At 42.7% G+C, this 14,019-nt stretch overlaps 2 protein-coding genes across 12 annotated transcripts in view; one reads left to right on the forward strand and one right to left on the reverse strand.

Moving 5' to 3' along the window:
* Positions 1 to 1,314: 1,314 nt before the first annotated feature.
* Atp5pf (ATP synthase peripheral stalk subunit F6) lies at positions 1,315 to 9,010 on the reverse strand. 6 transcript variants are annotated; one of them, NM_001428996.1, is made up of 5 exons: positions 8,862 to 8,999; positions 8,366 to 8,407; positions 4,574 to 4,753; positions 1,821 to 1,945; positions 1,315 to 1,443 (listed from the first exon to the last, which is right to left on the reverse strand). In NM_001428996.1, exons 3-5 carry the CDS (start codon positions 4,735 to 4,737, stop codon positions 1,406 to 1,408), a joined length of 327 nt encoding a protein of 108 aa, NP_001415925.1. In that variant the 5' UTR covers positions 4,738 to 4,753; positions 8,366 to 8,407; positions 8,862 to 8,999; the 3' UTR covers positions 1,315 to 1,405. The 6 variants fall into 6 exon arrangements, with proteins under 6 accessions (NP_001415925.1, NP_001415926.1, XP_087433270.1 ...); NM_001428997.1 differs by having other exon boundaries at positions 4,574 to 4,745; positions 8,233 to 8,407; positions 8,845 to 8,999; XM_087577144.1 differs by having other exon boundaries at positions 1,321 to 1,443; positions 4,574 to 4,745; positions 8,862 to 9,010.
* The window catches only part of Gabpa (GA binding protein transcription factor subunit alpha), a 29,019-nt gene continuing 23,348 nt past the window's right edge, over positions 8,349 to 14,019 (forward strand). For 2 of the 6 annotated variants that reach the window (XM_087576678.1, XM_087576681.1), the window contains exons 1-2: positions 8,349 to 8,447; positions 12,439 to 12,541. In XM_087576678.1, the coding sequence (XP_087432804.1) occupies positions 12,465 to 12,541 (77 nt within the window). In that variant the 5' untranslated portion in view covers positions 8,349 to 8,447; positions 12,439 to 12,464. Of the gene's footprint in view, positions 8,448 to 8,539; positions 9,373 to 12,438; positions 12,542 to 14,019 lie in introns of those variants that run through there. The other 4 variants (XM_087576677.1, XM_087576680.1, NM_001108841.1 and 1 more) reach the window with 3 other exon arrangements.

The following is a 14,019-nucleotide window of genomic DNA, read 5'->3' on the forward strand; positions in this document are numbered from 1 at the left end:
GGGACTCAAACTCAAGGCCTCTGGAAGAGCAGGTTCCTGTCCATGGAGGTGTCTCTCCAGTCTTATCCACACAATTCTTGTCTTTTTCAACTTTTGTTTCTTGTTCAGTAAGATTTGGAACATTTTAGCTGTAATATAACTGGTGAGGAAATTTAAGGTGAACTATCATTGGTTGGTTATATTTTACCTCCTCAAATTTGAAAAATAAAAGCAGGGTTTCAATATGTAACCAGGCTGGCTTTGAACTCCCAATCCTCCTGTTTTCAAGTCCCAATTGCTGTGATTACTGGGACATGCTACTCTCATTTTATTCATTTTTAAACTGACTTTTCTTTCCAAAAAGTATTCATTGAATTGAATTCAAACCATTAAATCACCTGAAGTAACTGAAGATCTAAAATGTATCTTTCTAGATTTCAGGATAATACATACAAAAAAATAAGTTGTGTCCATGAAGACTGGTTTACACAGCAGTGTGTTAACAGGACTGTTCTGCTGCTCAGTGACTGAAGTGTTGCACCTTCCTAAAAATGATGACTGTACTGGGTATGAACATCTCTTTGTTACCTGAAGACAGTGCTACCTTGAGATTTCTAGTCTCTCCCTCCTGCAGGCCATAAAAGCTTAAGTGTGTATAGCTGTATTAGTGATGAGAAGAAATGGGGAGAGAGACATAAAAAACAGACTGAGAATAACTTGGTTAGAGACCTCACATGTATGAGGATTCTTATTCTTCAATTTGTCCCCAAGGTAGCTAAAGGTTTAATAAACAGACATTATCTCTTTAGAAGTCTAGCTTCCTTGAGCGCCACCTACAGTTGCTGAACCTTGATGTAAAAGTTCCTAATTTACCACATCCCCAGGAAATAACTGTTGGCTCTTTTACAGCTGGCCAAAAGACTGTTTTATACAGTCCATCTTTCAGGGCCTCTGCTTCCCAGCTGCTACCTCGCCCGAATCCATACATTCATATATATCCCACAGGCAAAAATGAGGGGTATCAGTTTGAGCCGACAGTGGTTAAGACACAACATACATCCCTGTACATATTAAGTTACAGATTTCCTAAGAAAGCAATCCTTGAAAACGACAAATACAGCATCCTTCCTTCCCAGCACACACGCCCTTAGGTGATACGTCCACTATTACAGAAGACAGCACTGCACTGGGAAGAATAGCTGGGGAGAAGACAACTGTATCCAATTTACCCAACATCTCCAGCTGGGTCATTCTACCAGAATGAAAAGATTTAGAAACGACAGACACAAAGCACTGCTAGGCACACACTGCCATCACCAAAGAACTGAAAGGACATTTGAGAACTGTGAAGTGAATGTTTATTTGAATTTTTTAGATTAATTGTACAACTAAGTCATGACAAATTACCACATGGTTTGTATGTTCCTCAGGACTGGGGTTTGTCGAGGACTTCAAATTTGGGATCTAAAAAGAGGAAACATTTCAGGCTTAGTCATACTGCAATAACAAGATTAGGTACCATGCTGAAATTTGCCAGTTTTAAGATTCTTTTTTTTTGTTTTTAAAAATGTGCAGAGAAACAGACCAATTGATAAACTTTCAACACCTTGTGTGAGTGGGGCTCTTTCTTAATCTGTGTTTATACATGTGCTGCATGGCTAGAGCAATCCAATGAGAAAGGCCTCCCAATTCATGAGCAGTGACCCAAGCTTTCCGTGCTTGTAGGAGCGTCACGTCAGTGTCACTTGCCTTCCAAACATCTCAAAACCTCTTAAGGATAAGTGACAGACATATTCTCCACCTACAATAACCCCCCAAATTTCATTTGTGACAAGACTCACCCTCAAAATTGAAGGTAGGAAACTTATCCATCTCTCCTTTACCATACATTTGTTTAAGCTTAAAAAGCTCTCTGTCCACCTCTTGCTGATATTCTGGGCCAGTATCAACAGGTCCTCCAGACGCCCTAGTGTATAAATAAACAAAGAAAACGAGTTTATGCACTAGTTAAAATGAAACCAACCAATCAATCAAAAAACCCAAAACTATTTTATCGTCCAGTCTTAATAAGGTACACATGTGGGGGAAAAGAAAAGGCTAGAAAAGTGACTTTTCTATTTGCATCTCAATTCAAATTATTTTAGAACAAGGTTTCAGAGATGAGGTAACTTCAAACAAATCTCTAACCCTCACGGTTTGTTAGCATCTAACAAACTAATCAGATTTTTCTCAAGATTTGAGCTGCAGTATATGGAAATTATGCAGTCCAGATTTAAAAAGAAAAGAAAAAAAAAAAAAAGAAAGAAAAAAACGCAAACCAATAAAACAAAAATTCCCCATCAAAACCCACTGGAGGCTTGCAATGTTAAGTCTGGGAGCTGCTAATAAAATGATCAAAGGGCTGGAGGGCTCCACGACTCAGAATACTTATTGCTCCTGCAAAGGATGCAGGCTCTGTTCTCATTACCCAGTGTGCTCACATTCTCCATTGACACCACTTCCAGGGGAACCTAATGCTCTTCTGACCTTCATAGCTACTGGGCATACATGTGGCACACTGACATGAACGCGTACATGTGTGCACACACACTGAGGCAAAACGTACAGGTTAAATAGGAGATATCAAGGGTTAATTATTACAAATACATGGCTTCTGAAGCAGTGTATTGTATACGTGTGTCAACAGCAGTGGTCGATGAGGATATCTAGTGACTTTATCTATTTCTATCTCACCACATCATTTTCCGAGACATGGCTTCCACTGAACTTGAGTCCATGAACTGGCTAAACTGGCTGGTCAGAAAGACCTCAGGAATAATGTCAGATAAGGCAAATGCTGCTGTGGCTATTGCATCTGGCTTTTTAAACTGGTACTGGGGATCCAAACTCTGGCCCCTCTTTATTATGCAGCAAGCACTTTACCAACTGGACCATCTTCCAGGTCCTCAAGACCTTTGATGACAGCATGCTTAGCTCCCTTACAGACTTCCAAAATAGTTATCTGGCATTGACACTTCAATCAAGGTGGGTGCAACCTCTGACGTCTGTCTTAGGGTTACTACTGTTAGGATGAAACGCCATAAGCGCAGTGTACTGCATACATGTGTCAATACAGCGTGGGGAGGAAAGGATTGATTTTGCTTTAAGTTTCCATATACTGTTCATCATCAGAGAATGTGAGAACAGGGACTCAGGCAGCTAGGAACCTGACAGCAGGAGCTGATGAAGTGGAAGGGTGCTGTTACTGTCTTATTTCACAAGGCTGGCTCAAACTGTTTTCTCATAGAGCACATGACTTGCAGCCCAGAGGTGTCCCCAACAATGGTCTAGACCCTTCCATATCAATTACCAATTTAGAAAATGCCCTGCAAGCTTGTCTATGGTCCTAACTTATGGACACAGTTCGTCAACTGCGGCCACCTCTTCTCTGATGACTCAAACCTGCATCTAACACCAGCAGAACACCAGCAGAACACTGTACCTGACACCATCATTTACAAAGTCAGTACTTAAAACTGTGCACACTCCTCCTATATCCTATTCCTCCGGGATCAAGTGTGTAATCCTCTAAACAAATGTGGAGCTTCCTAGCTTGTATACCTTACCCAGCATCATTTTTCTACAAGATACCCCTCCTACTCCCATTTACCTGCCCAGTCTTTAAAACAACTATTTTTAACCCGTTATAGAGTCCTAGGGGTGTCTTCCAAAGGTAACTAAAAACAAGCAAATTCTTAGTAAATTCTTTCTTTCTTTTTTTTTTTTTTTTAACACTGGGGAGATGATTTATAGCTGCTCAAGAGACTCTCAAAAGGGCAGAATGACCCACGCACTACCTTCAAAGCCTAACATGAACTTTTCCGAAATGCCTTTCGAATTGTCTCCAGTTAGGAGTGTTTATTCCTTTCAACTCTCCAAGCACTCACCCCACACCTCACAAATTACCTTATATTTGTTAATAAGCTTTCTACTTCTATCAGATTTTAAGACACTGCATTTTGAAAAAGAACACGGCCCATATCAGTTAACCATCAAGTTCCTTGTAAAGGACAGGTGACCAAACAAAAGAATTATAAACTGACGGGTATTATTTTCCCAAGATTTAGGGGTTAAATCAAATAATAGATATATTGCACATTCACCTCAAATATGTAGTTTGCAGTCTTGCTTTCCCATGTCTTATTTCATGCCACTTTAAGTCTTTTGATAGATCACCATGGAAACAGTCTTAAAGAGAAAAATGCTATTTACATGCATCCCTCAAATCATATCCCAGAGAAGCTGAAAACGAGGTGAAATACTGACTGACTGTATGCCTTGTCGGCGAATCAGGGTTAATTTATGATGTTAAACTAATCAATGTCTAAAGTATTTAATTTTCTTAAATAGCTACTAAATGATTTCAAGATCCTGCGTTCTTCTGTGACTTATCTCATTGTAATGACATAATTGTGCTTATACTTCAAATGACAATAGACCTACTGGAATTGTCCCCTGGAGCCTTTAAAAAGAAGATACAGTTAGGACTTATGTCTTGAAATTTAGATGTCTGAACATTTATAGTCACAATGTGCTTTGTCATCTACCCACTTACAGTCGCTTTGCTTTGTACTCTCTTATCTTGTCCAAGAAGAGTTTCTGTACAGGATCAAGTTCCTTATTAAACGCCACAGCTGTAACACCAATGTTCCTCCTCAAATGCACAGAGACTGCTGACCGAAGGACAGAGGAGAGCCTGAAGATCCTCTGAACAGTCATGGTTGAGTCTGTGGTACTAAAGAAGCATCAGAAATTAATGTGCTTTCCATAAAACACCTTAAATACATCATGTGCTGAGGACCTAATTCTAAGAATTAGGTTACAGCACTGAATTACACCAGACTTCAAGCTACGTTTGGCCAGTCATGTAACCCTTCCATTACAAGGCCTTTCCTTCTTACCAAGAGGCCCTGGGACCTAGGAATAGCTGAGAGTTCTACCAGAGTTAAAAGCAAAGGGAAAACACATCGTATGGGGTAGTGCTTTTTTCTCCCATGATCTTAATCTCGGAGCTGAGGAAACAGTGAGGTGAGGCTGTTTAAGAACACTGCTTGTCACCAGCAGGAAAAGACAAATTGCTTCTGCTGTGCCAGTTTCCATGACCTCTCTCTCGAAGGGACAAAGAGAGTCAAGACAGTTGTCTTAGCCAGGAATGAGAGGTTGGAAGTTCCCACTTCATAGGCTCACAGGAAGGAAAACAGCTTTGCCTGCTAACAACTCAGGATCCTAGCCACTTAACACTGTAACCAGTCAACTTCCAAAAGAAACAGCAAAGCAGCTACAAGGCCAAGTGAGCCTTGCAGTGACAGAGAGATTAGATGATACAGGCTCATCAGAGAAGGAGTTTACTGAGGGTCAAAATCAAAAGTTGAAACACTGAGCTGAAAGCCTCTCTATTCCTCATCCCCTTGAAGCTAAAACAAATACTTTTGTAGCTCAAAACATTGATAAATACATTAAAGGAGAGGATAATTCTCATTGAGACCTGAGTAAAATAGGAATTTAAAGATCAAAATCAAAAGAATTCCAAGTTACAAAAATATATCCAAGCAGAATCTAAAAGGAAGAGATAGATAGGCTGAAACTTAGACAAAAAAATCTCTTCCCATCTAGACTTAGCTTAAAAAATGAAAGGGCTCACCACACCCTAGTGAGGTAACAGCAGAAGAGCCACGCTGCACGCAATAGCTTTGTAACAGTTCATCAGACAGTAAGTGCACCCTGGAAATAAAAATGCCCCCTCTCCCACCGCACATCTATAGTAACAGTTGTGCTATAGCACTTACAGTGTCTTACTTCTCAGAGTGTCAGTGACAAAGGGCCCCTCAAACCCCTGAGGAAATCATGCTCTGCCAACATGCTCCCACACTCTCACCAAGTATCTACCTGCCTGCTGACACCTTACTTCTGCTGAGAGAACCATAGCAGTGAGTATACTGCTACTAGTTCATATTAATAGAGAAAGTATACACAAAAATTTAAAAATCTTTATTATGGGGCTGGAGAGATGGCTCAGCGGTTAAGACTGCTCTTCCAGAGGTCCTGAGTTCAATTCCCAGCAACCACATGGTGGCTCACAACCATCTGTAAAGAGATCTGATGCCCTCTGCTGGTGTATCTGAAGACAGCTACAGTGTACTTATATATAATAAATGAATAAATCTTTAAAAAAATCTTTATTACGTTAATTTGACAAAGTAATTTGTCTTGAATTTAGTAACATCAACAATTCCCAGAATAGTGGTGGAACCTGTGAGATCTGCTCTGTCTTGTTTTTAAAGTCAGAGCTGGCATCAAGCTTATGATGCCAGCACTCGGGAAGCAGACTCAGGCAAACCTTTGGGGCTTACTTGACAACCGAGTCTTTCTTTGCAAGACCTTGGATACTGAGTGGCCCTGTCTCAAAAAGCAATGTGCACAGTACCCGAAGATTAACTGCAAAGGCTTACTCTGGCCATCGGAGAAACCCATGCAGTGTCCACATATATATGCAAACCCAAATAAACACATACAGATGGATGGACAGATGGATAGATAGGTGGATAGAAGGAAGGAAGGAAATGCATAGAGGGATAGAGGGGTTTGAGCTGTCCTTTACCACTAATAGTTCAAGAATCATTAACTATAAGCCAGCTGACTAGCACATGGTTATTAAATATATGTGAAGGGAGAGAGTGTAATTTTCTCTCTCAGGGCATATTTGTTGTCTGAAGATAATTTTGCCTGCCCTGAATAAGTTGAATGAAGGTGGCCTATAGTGGGTAGAGAGTGTGCCCCGATAGGGCACACTGCTATACTTACTCCCTACAACATGAAAAACATCAACCCCCTTCTCCTCATTTCGAAGAGGTATCTAATCTCTAAGTGTCAATAGCACCAACTTCAACAAACCTGGAGGAACATTTAGTACTGCTGGGAAAATCAAATAAGCAGTGAGTTTTCATCCACTAATCAGGATAAAATCAAAACATTTGAAGAAATCAATGTGTCACTCATAATCTACCAGAGAATTATACAGGTGAAAGAGCTACAGGCAAATAAATAAGACTTTATAAACAGAAAACATCGCCCAACTCATTCTGGAAATCTAGGCACACACTTAAGACATATCAGTAAGGTAGCAATACTTCTTTAGCCCTAAAAATATTGCAAAATACTTCCATACTGCCCACGTAGGAAATACTCTCTAAAGTGTGAGGGGAAAGTGATTTTTCACTCTTGCTTAAAGATGATTAAAAAAATATGTCTAAAAGAGGTCATTGTTTACCTAACATTCTACGTCAACCTGCTTCCAATCTAACTGCAAGACCGTCATTTCTTTACAAGACGGGCAAGATAATTTTCACTTTCAAAAATGCATCATCAAAACAATGATTTCCAATTCGAATTTCTAATTTATCTTATTACTCCAAACATACGTGTAATTGTCCAAACAATGAACAAATACTCTCTTACCAAAACTATTTGTTGCTTCTTCTTTACTGCCTTTCACTTTTTCAAATTAAATAGAGAATGTTACCTGTTCACTATCACACAGAAGCCAAATGTCATCATAAGTGTAAAACACTATCTGTGACAAATTCTGTATTCAATTAATATCCGGTGCTAGCTAGCTGCTTGTTAGGGGTCTGACATTAAAAATATTGCGGGGAAGCGTGGGGGAAAAAAATCAAAGTTTAAACCCAGAGGAGAAGCCTTGTGAAGAAGCATGGCTCTTTGACTGACCAGCCCAGCCAAAGGCTAGTCCTTTTGCTGCCTGTGAATATCTAATCATAAAGTCAATCAACAAAGCTGTTTAAGCACCATAGTTTCTAGACTGGAGACAAACTTTTAGGATGTCACCATTGCCCTTTTCTGTCTTAGTTGGCCACGACCTGCTCATGCATAATTCACAAGTTTCTCTGCCCTGACCTTGGGTTGCCCCAGGCGAGGCATACACCCCGCCTTTTTTTTTTTTTTTTTTTTTTTGCCGTTCAAGAGCCCTGTTCTGCTCTCAAAAGGGTATTAACGGTCTTATTTATTGGGCGCAAAGCAAACTTTAATACCCAGCAGGGCGGAGGTCACCTGTGACCCCAGGCCAGGCCATAAAGGTGCCAAGGACACAGGGCTGCTCTCTACTACTAGGGCAGAGGTGATGGGCTGCCCTTGCCTCGTGAAGAAACCCAGAATCGCAGTCCCAAGAGGCCAACCTAGCCTAGTTACCCTCCCAGTCACCTTGCACTGAGTCCCGAGCTGCCAGAGTCACCGCCGCCGCCACCGTTCTACTTCCGGCCCTGGCTCCGCCTACACACGCCTACCCGCCATCGCAATGCACTATGGGCCACCGCTTCAGTCGTTCGACGCTCACCGGACAGGAAGCGCCTCGAAGAGAGTCTGCGACCGGACGCCTCTAGGTGAGACAGAAGCCAAACAGGAGGAGGAAGTGGAGGGTAAGTGCTTCCGGGTCCCTCAGCTAAGACTCCGCCATCTTTCCTACACTTAACTTCACCCTCTTTTCCCTCTTGGAAACACTGCACTGTACGCATGCGTGCTTTGGCCTGTCCCCTAATTCAAGCTCCCTACGGAGTCAACGTCCTGATCCTTGGGGTTGGGGAGGTGGATGTAATGTGGGGTAAAACGAGCGCGTAAAACAAAGCGGCTTGGGGCGTTTGTGCCTCGCGAGCCCCCGTTGTCACGGGCGTTCGTGTCGCGCAGCCTGCTGGGAGTTGTAGTTCCAGGCCCAGGGGTGCCTGGGAGGCGGGAGAGGGGCTGGGGTTCCTTAGCGCCGATTCCGCGGGAAGGGCCCCGGGGCCTCACACTGCTACTCGCGGGACCGGCGCGTCTTACCCAGAGAGACGCTGTACCTGGAGCCCGCGCCGCCGCCGTTCCCAGCCGGCTCTGGAGCGCGGGCGAGGGCCACGGGGCGGATTCCGGAGCTGGTGAGTGCGGCTGCGGGCTGGCGGGGAGCGCGGGCCCGCGCGGCCGGCCTGGTTCCGGGGCTTTCCCCCGCCGCAGCCCCCCCGCGGCCGCCTCTGTGTTTTGTTTCCGCTGGTCCCCGGCGCTGTGACTCCCATTTCCGTTCGTGGAGACTTGAGGGAGCCGGGTGGGGAGGGGCGGGAGAGGCTGTGCGGGGAGCCGAGGGGAGGGGCGCGGGAAGCGGCGTGGCCGGGGCCGCGCTGCGGGACGCTGCGGAGTCGCCCGTCGCCAGGCACGGTCCAGGCTCTGCGCGCTGACGGTGCGCATAGTCCCGGAGCTCCCGGGTCTCTCTGAAAGATGCCAGGCTTGCCTATCACCGCACTCGACCATCCCCGCACTCCAAACCCAGTTGCTTTTCTGGAACTGTCTCAAGAGTCGCACCGGTGCCATCATTCTAATGTACAGGATAACTTTCTGTTTCTTTCCCGAAGATGTCAGTGAAAGTTAATATGCCTTTCCAACTTTATCCCCCTCTTTTTGTGGTGTAGTGCAGTGAACACAACGAGGGAGTTTAGTGATTCCACCCTTAGGTTAAACAGCATCGAGAGTGGTGCCAACGCATCGTTTCATGATAAGCAGTCATTTGAAACTAAATCCTTAGGTAGGCCAGGGAGATGGTTCGACAGGTAAAGGCATTTGCTGCCAACCAAGCCTGACTGTTCAGCCTCAAATCCAGGTGGAAGGAGGACAGGACTGACTGGCCTCTGACCTCCACAAATGCGCACAAGCACCCTATAAAGTGTTTGTGTTTGTGTGTGTGTACACACGAGTAAGTTTGTGTTGGGTGTGTGTGAGTCAAATTCTAGCCTGGCTGACCTTGAACTTGCCGTGTAGACTAGACCCGCCTAGAGTTTAGAGGTCTATCTGCCTCTACTTTCAGTGCGCTGGTATTAAAGGCGTGCTCTACCATGCCTAGCAAAATAAGTGCAATTTTTTTATTGGTTATTTTATTTTACATTTCAAAAGTTTATGTCCCTCTTCAATTTATGCAAACTGGTAGCTTGAGCTAATGATAGGTCTGACTGCTGTCAAGAGCCAAAGCATACAAGTCCACCATTGATTGTCACATTCTTAGGTGCCCCACTCCACCAGTCACTGGCCACCTTGTTAGCACCCTCTCCCTCGGTATTTGTATGAATACTTGAATGCCAACAGGATTGAAGTCCATTTATCTGTACTCAAGAATAGAAGTGTAAGTGGGGGTACATAGTCCTGACAGTGAATTAAGTACTAAGTGAGATAGCAAGTTTGAGGAGCTTGGGGAGCCAAGTACTGAATCAACCTGAGTCTCTGGCAACTGTACAACAAACCTACAGGACTGAAAAGGAAATCAGTAGTTTTGAGAACTCGTATGCTTTTCACCAGAAGGGGATTGGGGGCAGGATTTCAGACAGGGTTTCCCTGTATACCCCTGGCTGTCCTGAAAATGTTTTCTGTAGACTAGGCTGGCCTTGAACTCAGATGAACCTGCCTCTGCCTCCCAAGGGCTGTGATTAAAGCATGCACCATTGCCATCTGGCTCAGTTTTTAACTTTTTAATTCATTCATTCACTTTACATCCCAGTCGTTCCCCTCCTTGCCCTTTCCCCCAAATCCCTCACCCCATTACTCCTTTGAAGGGAAGCCCCGCTTCACCCCACCCTGTGACATCCAGTCACAGTAGGCCTTAGCCTATCCTCTCCCACTGAGGCCTACTGGGCAGTCCAGTTAGGGGAAGGGGATCCAATGCCAGGCAACTGACTGAGACAGCGCCACTCCAATTGTTAGGGGACCCACATGAAGACCAAGCTGCACATCTGCTACACATGTGTAGATGGTCTAGGTCCAGCCTCTGTGTGTCCAGGTTAGTTGACTCTGGAGGTCTTCCTGTGGTGTCCTTGACCCCTCCAACTCCCTCATTTTTATCCCCAACTCTTCCACAAGACTCCCTGAGCTCCGCCTGATGTTAGGCAGGGGTCTCCACATCCATTTCCATCAGCTGCTGGGTGAAGCCACTCACAGGACAGTTATGCTCGGCTCCCATCTGCAAGCATAGCAGAGGATCATTAATAGCAGCATTGGGGCAGTTTTTAACTTTTAATCAGATTTGTGTTTTGTTCTTTACACACACAACACAGATGCACATACTATACTTTTTTCTAATGTTGACCATATATTCTAGGAAATACACAATGCACCATGGATAGTTACTTTTAAATTTCATTTTGGAATAATTTACATTTGTGCATTTCTTCATACCCTGGATTCTTTGATTTACTTTGGTGAGCTTCCTTTTTCTGTGCTGCTGGGCTTTGCCAACTTTGGTAGTTGTCCCAAGTTAACTGAAGACTTGATCTATTCCACTTATTAGTCCCTTGTCATTTTCAGGAGCTGTAGATACCATTACTGTTCTATAACTTGTGTGTTAGCAAGAATTTTAGTCTTTATGTAATTGAATCAGATTTTTTAGCGAAACAACTGTAATTCATCTCCATATTAAACTTCAAGATTGAATCCAAGTTGCTTTAATATAGTTGATACATTTTTTGTTTGCTTTTGTAATAACTTATTGATTTAGACTAGCATGTAAATATAACTTATTCACCTGAGTTTTACTGCCTGTCTTCTAACCTAGGCCTAGTCTTGGAAGCTTCTAGCCTCCACACAGTCTTATCTAGGCCTGGAATTCTTGCAGCCTCTGAGACTTACTGCTGAATCAATTCATCCTTTCTAGCTCTTTCTAACCTCTGGCTGGCTGCTTCACTCATCTGTTCTGGTTCAAAACTCCTCCACACTAATTCAGTCTGCTTTCTCTGTCACGTCTCTTGAATTCCCTTGTTTGGCCTGAAAGTAACTTTAGCAATCTGTTCTAATCTTCTGGCTGCTTCTTATTCTCTGCCCTGTTTTGTCTTCACCTTTTTCTATTTTGTTATCTCTATAACTGTAAAACTGTCTCCTTTCTATCCTTTTTATTCTGTGCACTGCGCTCTTAAACAGCTTCCCTTTCCTCTCTTGGTGAGAAGTGGGCTGTATTCTGTCAAATCTTTCTGATCCATCACTTTGTCTGCCCACTCTGTTAGACATCACTTACAAACAAGTGCTTCCTTCTATGAAGTAACAACTTCACCTTCAAGGTTTGAGATTAAAGGTGTGTACTAAGGGCATCTCTGTACTGCAGCCAAAGGGATTAAAGCTAAGAACTGAGCCGCAGTACAATGCCCTGCCTCAACAATCTTGGACTCACAGTGTGAGCAGATATCCTGCAACATCCACAAGTTGCCATACATAGAGTAATGAAAATCACCATATCAGGCTAACAGAGGCCACTTTAAACAAGACCTTTGCTTTATAAATGCTGTATGTGAGCTTTTACATATGCAGAGGACCTCATTTCCCTCTGCTTTAATTCAGTTTGGGTCTCTTGCATATCATTCGTACACATGATGTTATTTTTTAAAAATATCTCTTAAAATTTAACTCTTCCAGGACTGAACTTTTGAAATACTTCCACCATGACTAAGAGAGAAGCAGAAGAACTGATAGAGATTGAGATCGATGGGACTGAGAAACCGGAGTGCACAGAAGAAAGGTTGGTGTTTCTGATGTCATACTACCAGTCTACTAAGTTAACGTCAGGAGCAGGCCAACATGCTTGTTTGTGACCTGACCTCACATTTCCTTTGTTTTTTGTCATCCCCCTTTGACTTAGTAGCTCAGAGAGGAACGCAGTTCTGAAACACAGGCAGCAGTAAGCTTAGTTGATCCAGATCACACAGTTGCAGTAGTCTGCACCCACCCCCATCTAAGGGTACCCCCCCCCCCCCCCAGTTTAAGTGCTTTTGACTTTCATTTCAAAGAGTTTAATTCAACTGAACTTACTTAACAGTAGCTATTTCTGATAATTGTAGAGACTAACTGAAAAGGATAGGCTGCTGTGCTTATAGACAGAAAATATGCCAGAAGTACTCACTTAGTCAAGAAATGTTTATATTAACCAAATATACTATTTACAGTAATATTATCATTAGTGGGTCTGTTTTATGAACTTTAAATTTAAATATTTTAAGAAAAAAATGTGATATACATTCCCTAAATTTCATAAGTTTATCATTATACTTGGAAAATATGTAAATATAAAATGGCCATATTTATATGTGTGCACACTTGTGTACTTAAACATGCTTGTTTGTATGTATTAAATGTGTGCACCTGCATGCCAAACCATGCACGCAGAGGCTGGGGGTCAGCCTCAGGTATTGGTCCTCATAACCCGTCCTATTTAGACAGGATCTCGTGTGTTTGCTGCTGCATAGCCCATCTAGCTGGCTGTGGGCGTCTCACCGTGGGAACGTTGGTGAGCTGTGTGCTGCCATACCTGGCTTTATTTACATGGGCTCTGAGCATCGAACTCTGGGCCTCTACATGAGCAGCAAGTGCTCCTCCGCTCAGCCATCTCCCTAGATGTGCGCTCATGTTGTCTCTTATTGGGAGTTTAGTTCTAATTCTAGTTATGTGTGTGGATGTGGCTATGTGCAGGTGAACTCAGGTGCTAGGAGAGGCAGAGGCTTTAGAGCACTGGTGACCTGAAGCTCCAGGTGGTTGTGAGCCACCTCAAACCAGTTCTGAACTGCTGAGCCCCCACATCACACTTATTTTTAATACATATTTTTGATAACTTTAGAGAAGTTTAAGTCATATTTAAAGTAAATACGCTGTGAAACTTATTTCCTTAAATACTACTTTTTCAGTCTCTTCCTTGCCCTCCTGTAAACATTTACAAAGAATTATTTGCAGTTACTTACCAAGGTTTCAAACCTATTTGAATTGTGAAATAACAGTCTACAAGAGCTCTAAGTAAGTTTTAAGAGACAATATAATTTTCTAAGAATAATACCAAATAAGACTAATTATAGTAATTGACTAGTATTTAAATTAAAATGGAAGTATTTGACTTATATTATTACACTAATTTATATTTGCTAGATTATATTGGGAAGGAATTTGATTAGTAGAAATTATATATATATATATTTCATTATTTATATATATAAATAAAATTCTGCTTTG

Source organism: Rattus norvegicus, chromosome 11, assembly GCF_021556685.1.
Source record: "Rattus norvegicus strain SHRSP/BbbUtx chromosome 11, alternate assembly SHRSP_T2T, whole genome shotgun sequence".
NCBI classification, from domain to species: domain Eukaryota; kingdom Metazoa; phylum Chordata; class Mammalia; order Rodentia; family Muridae; genus Rattus; species Rattus norvegicus.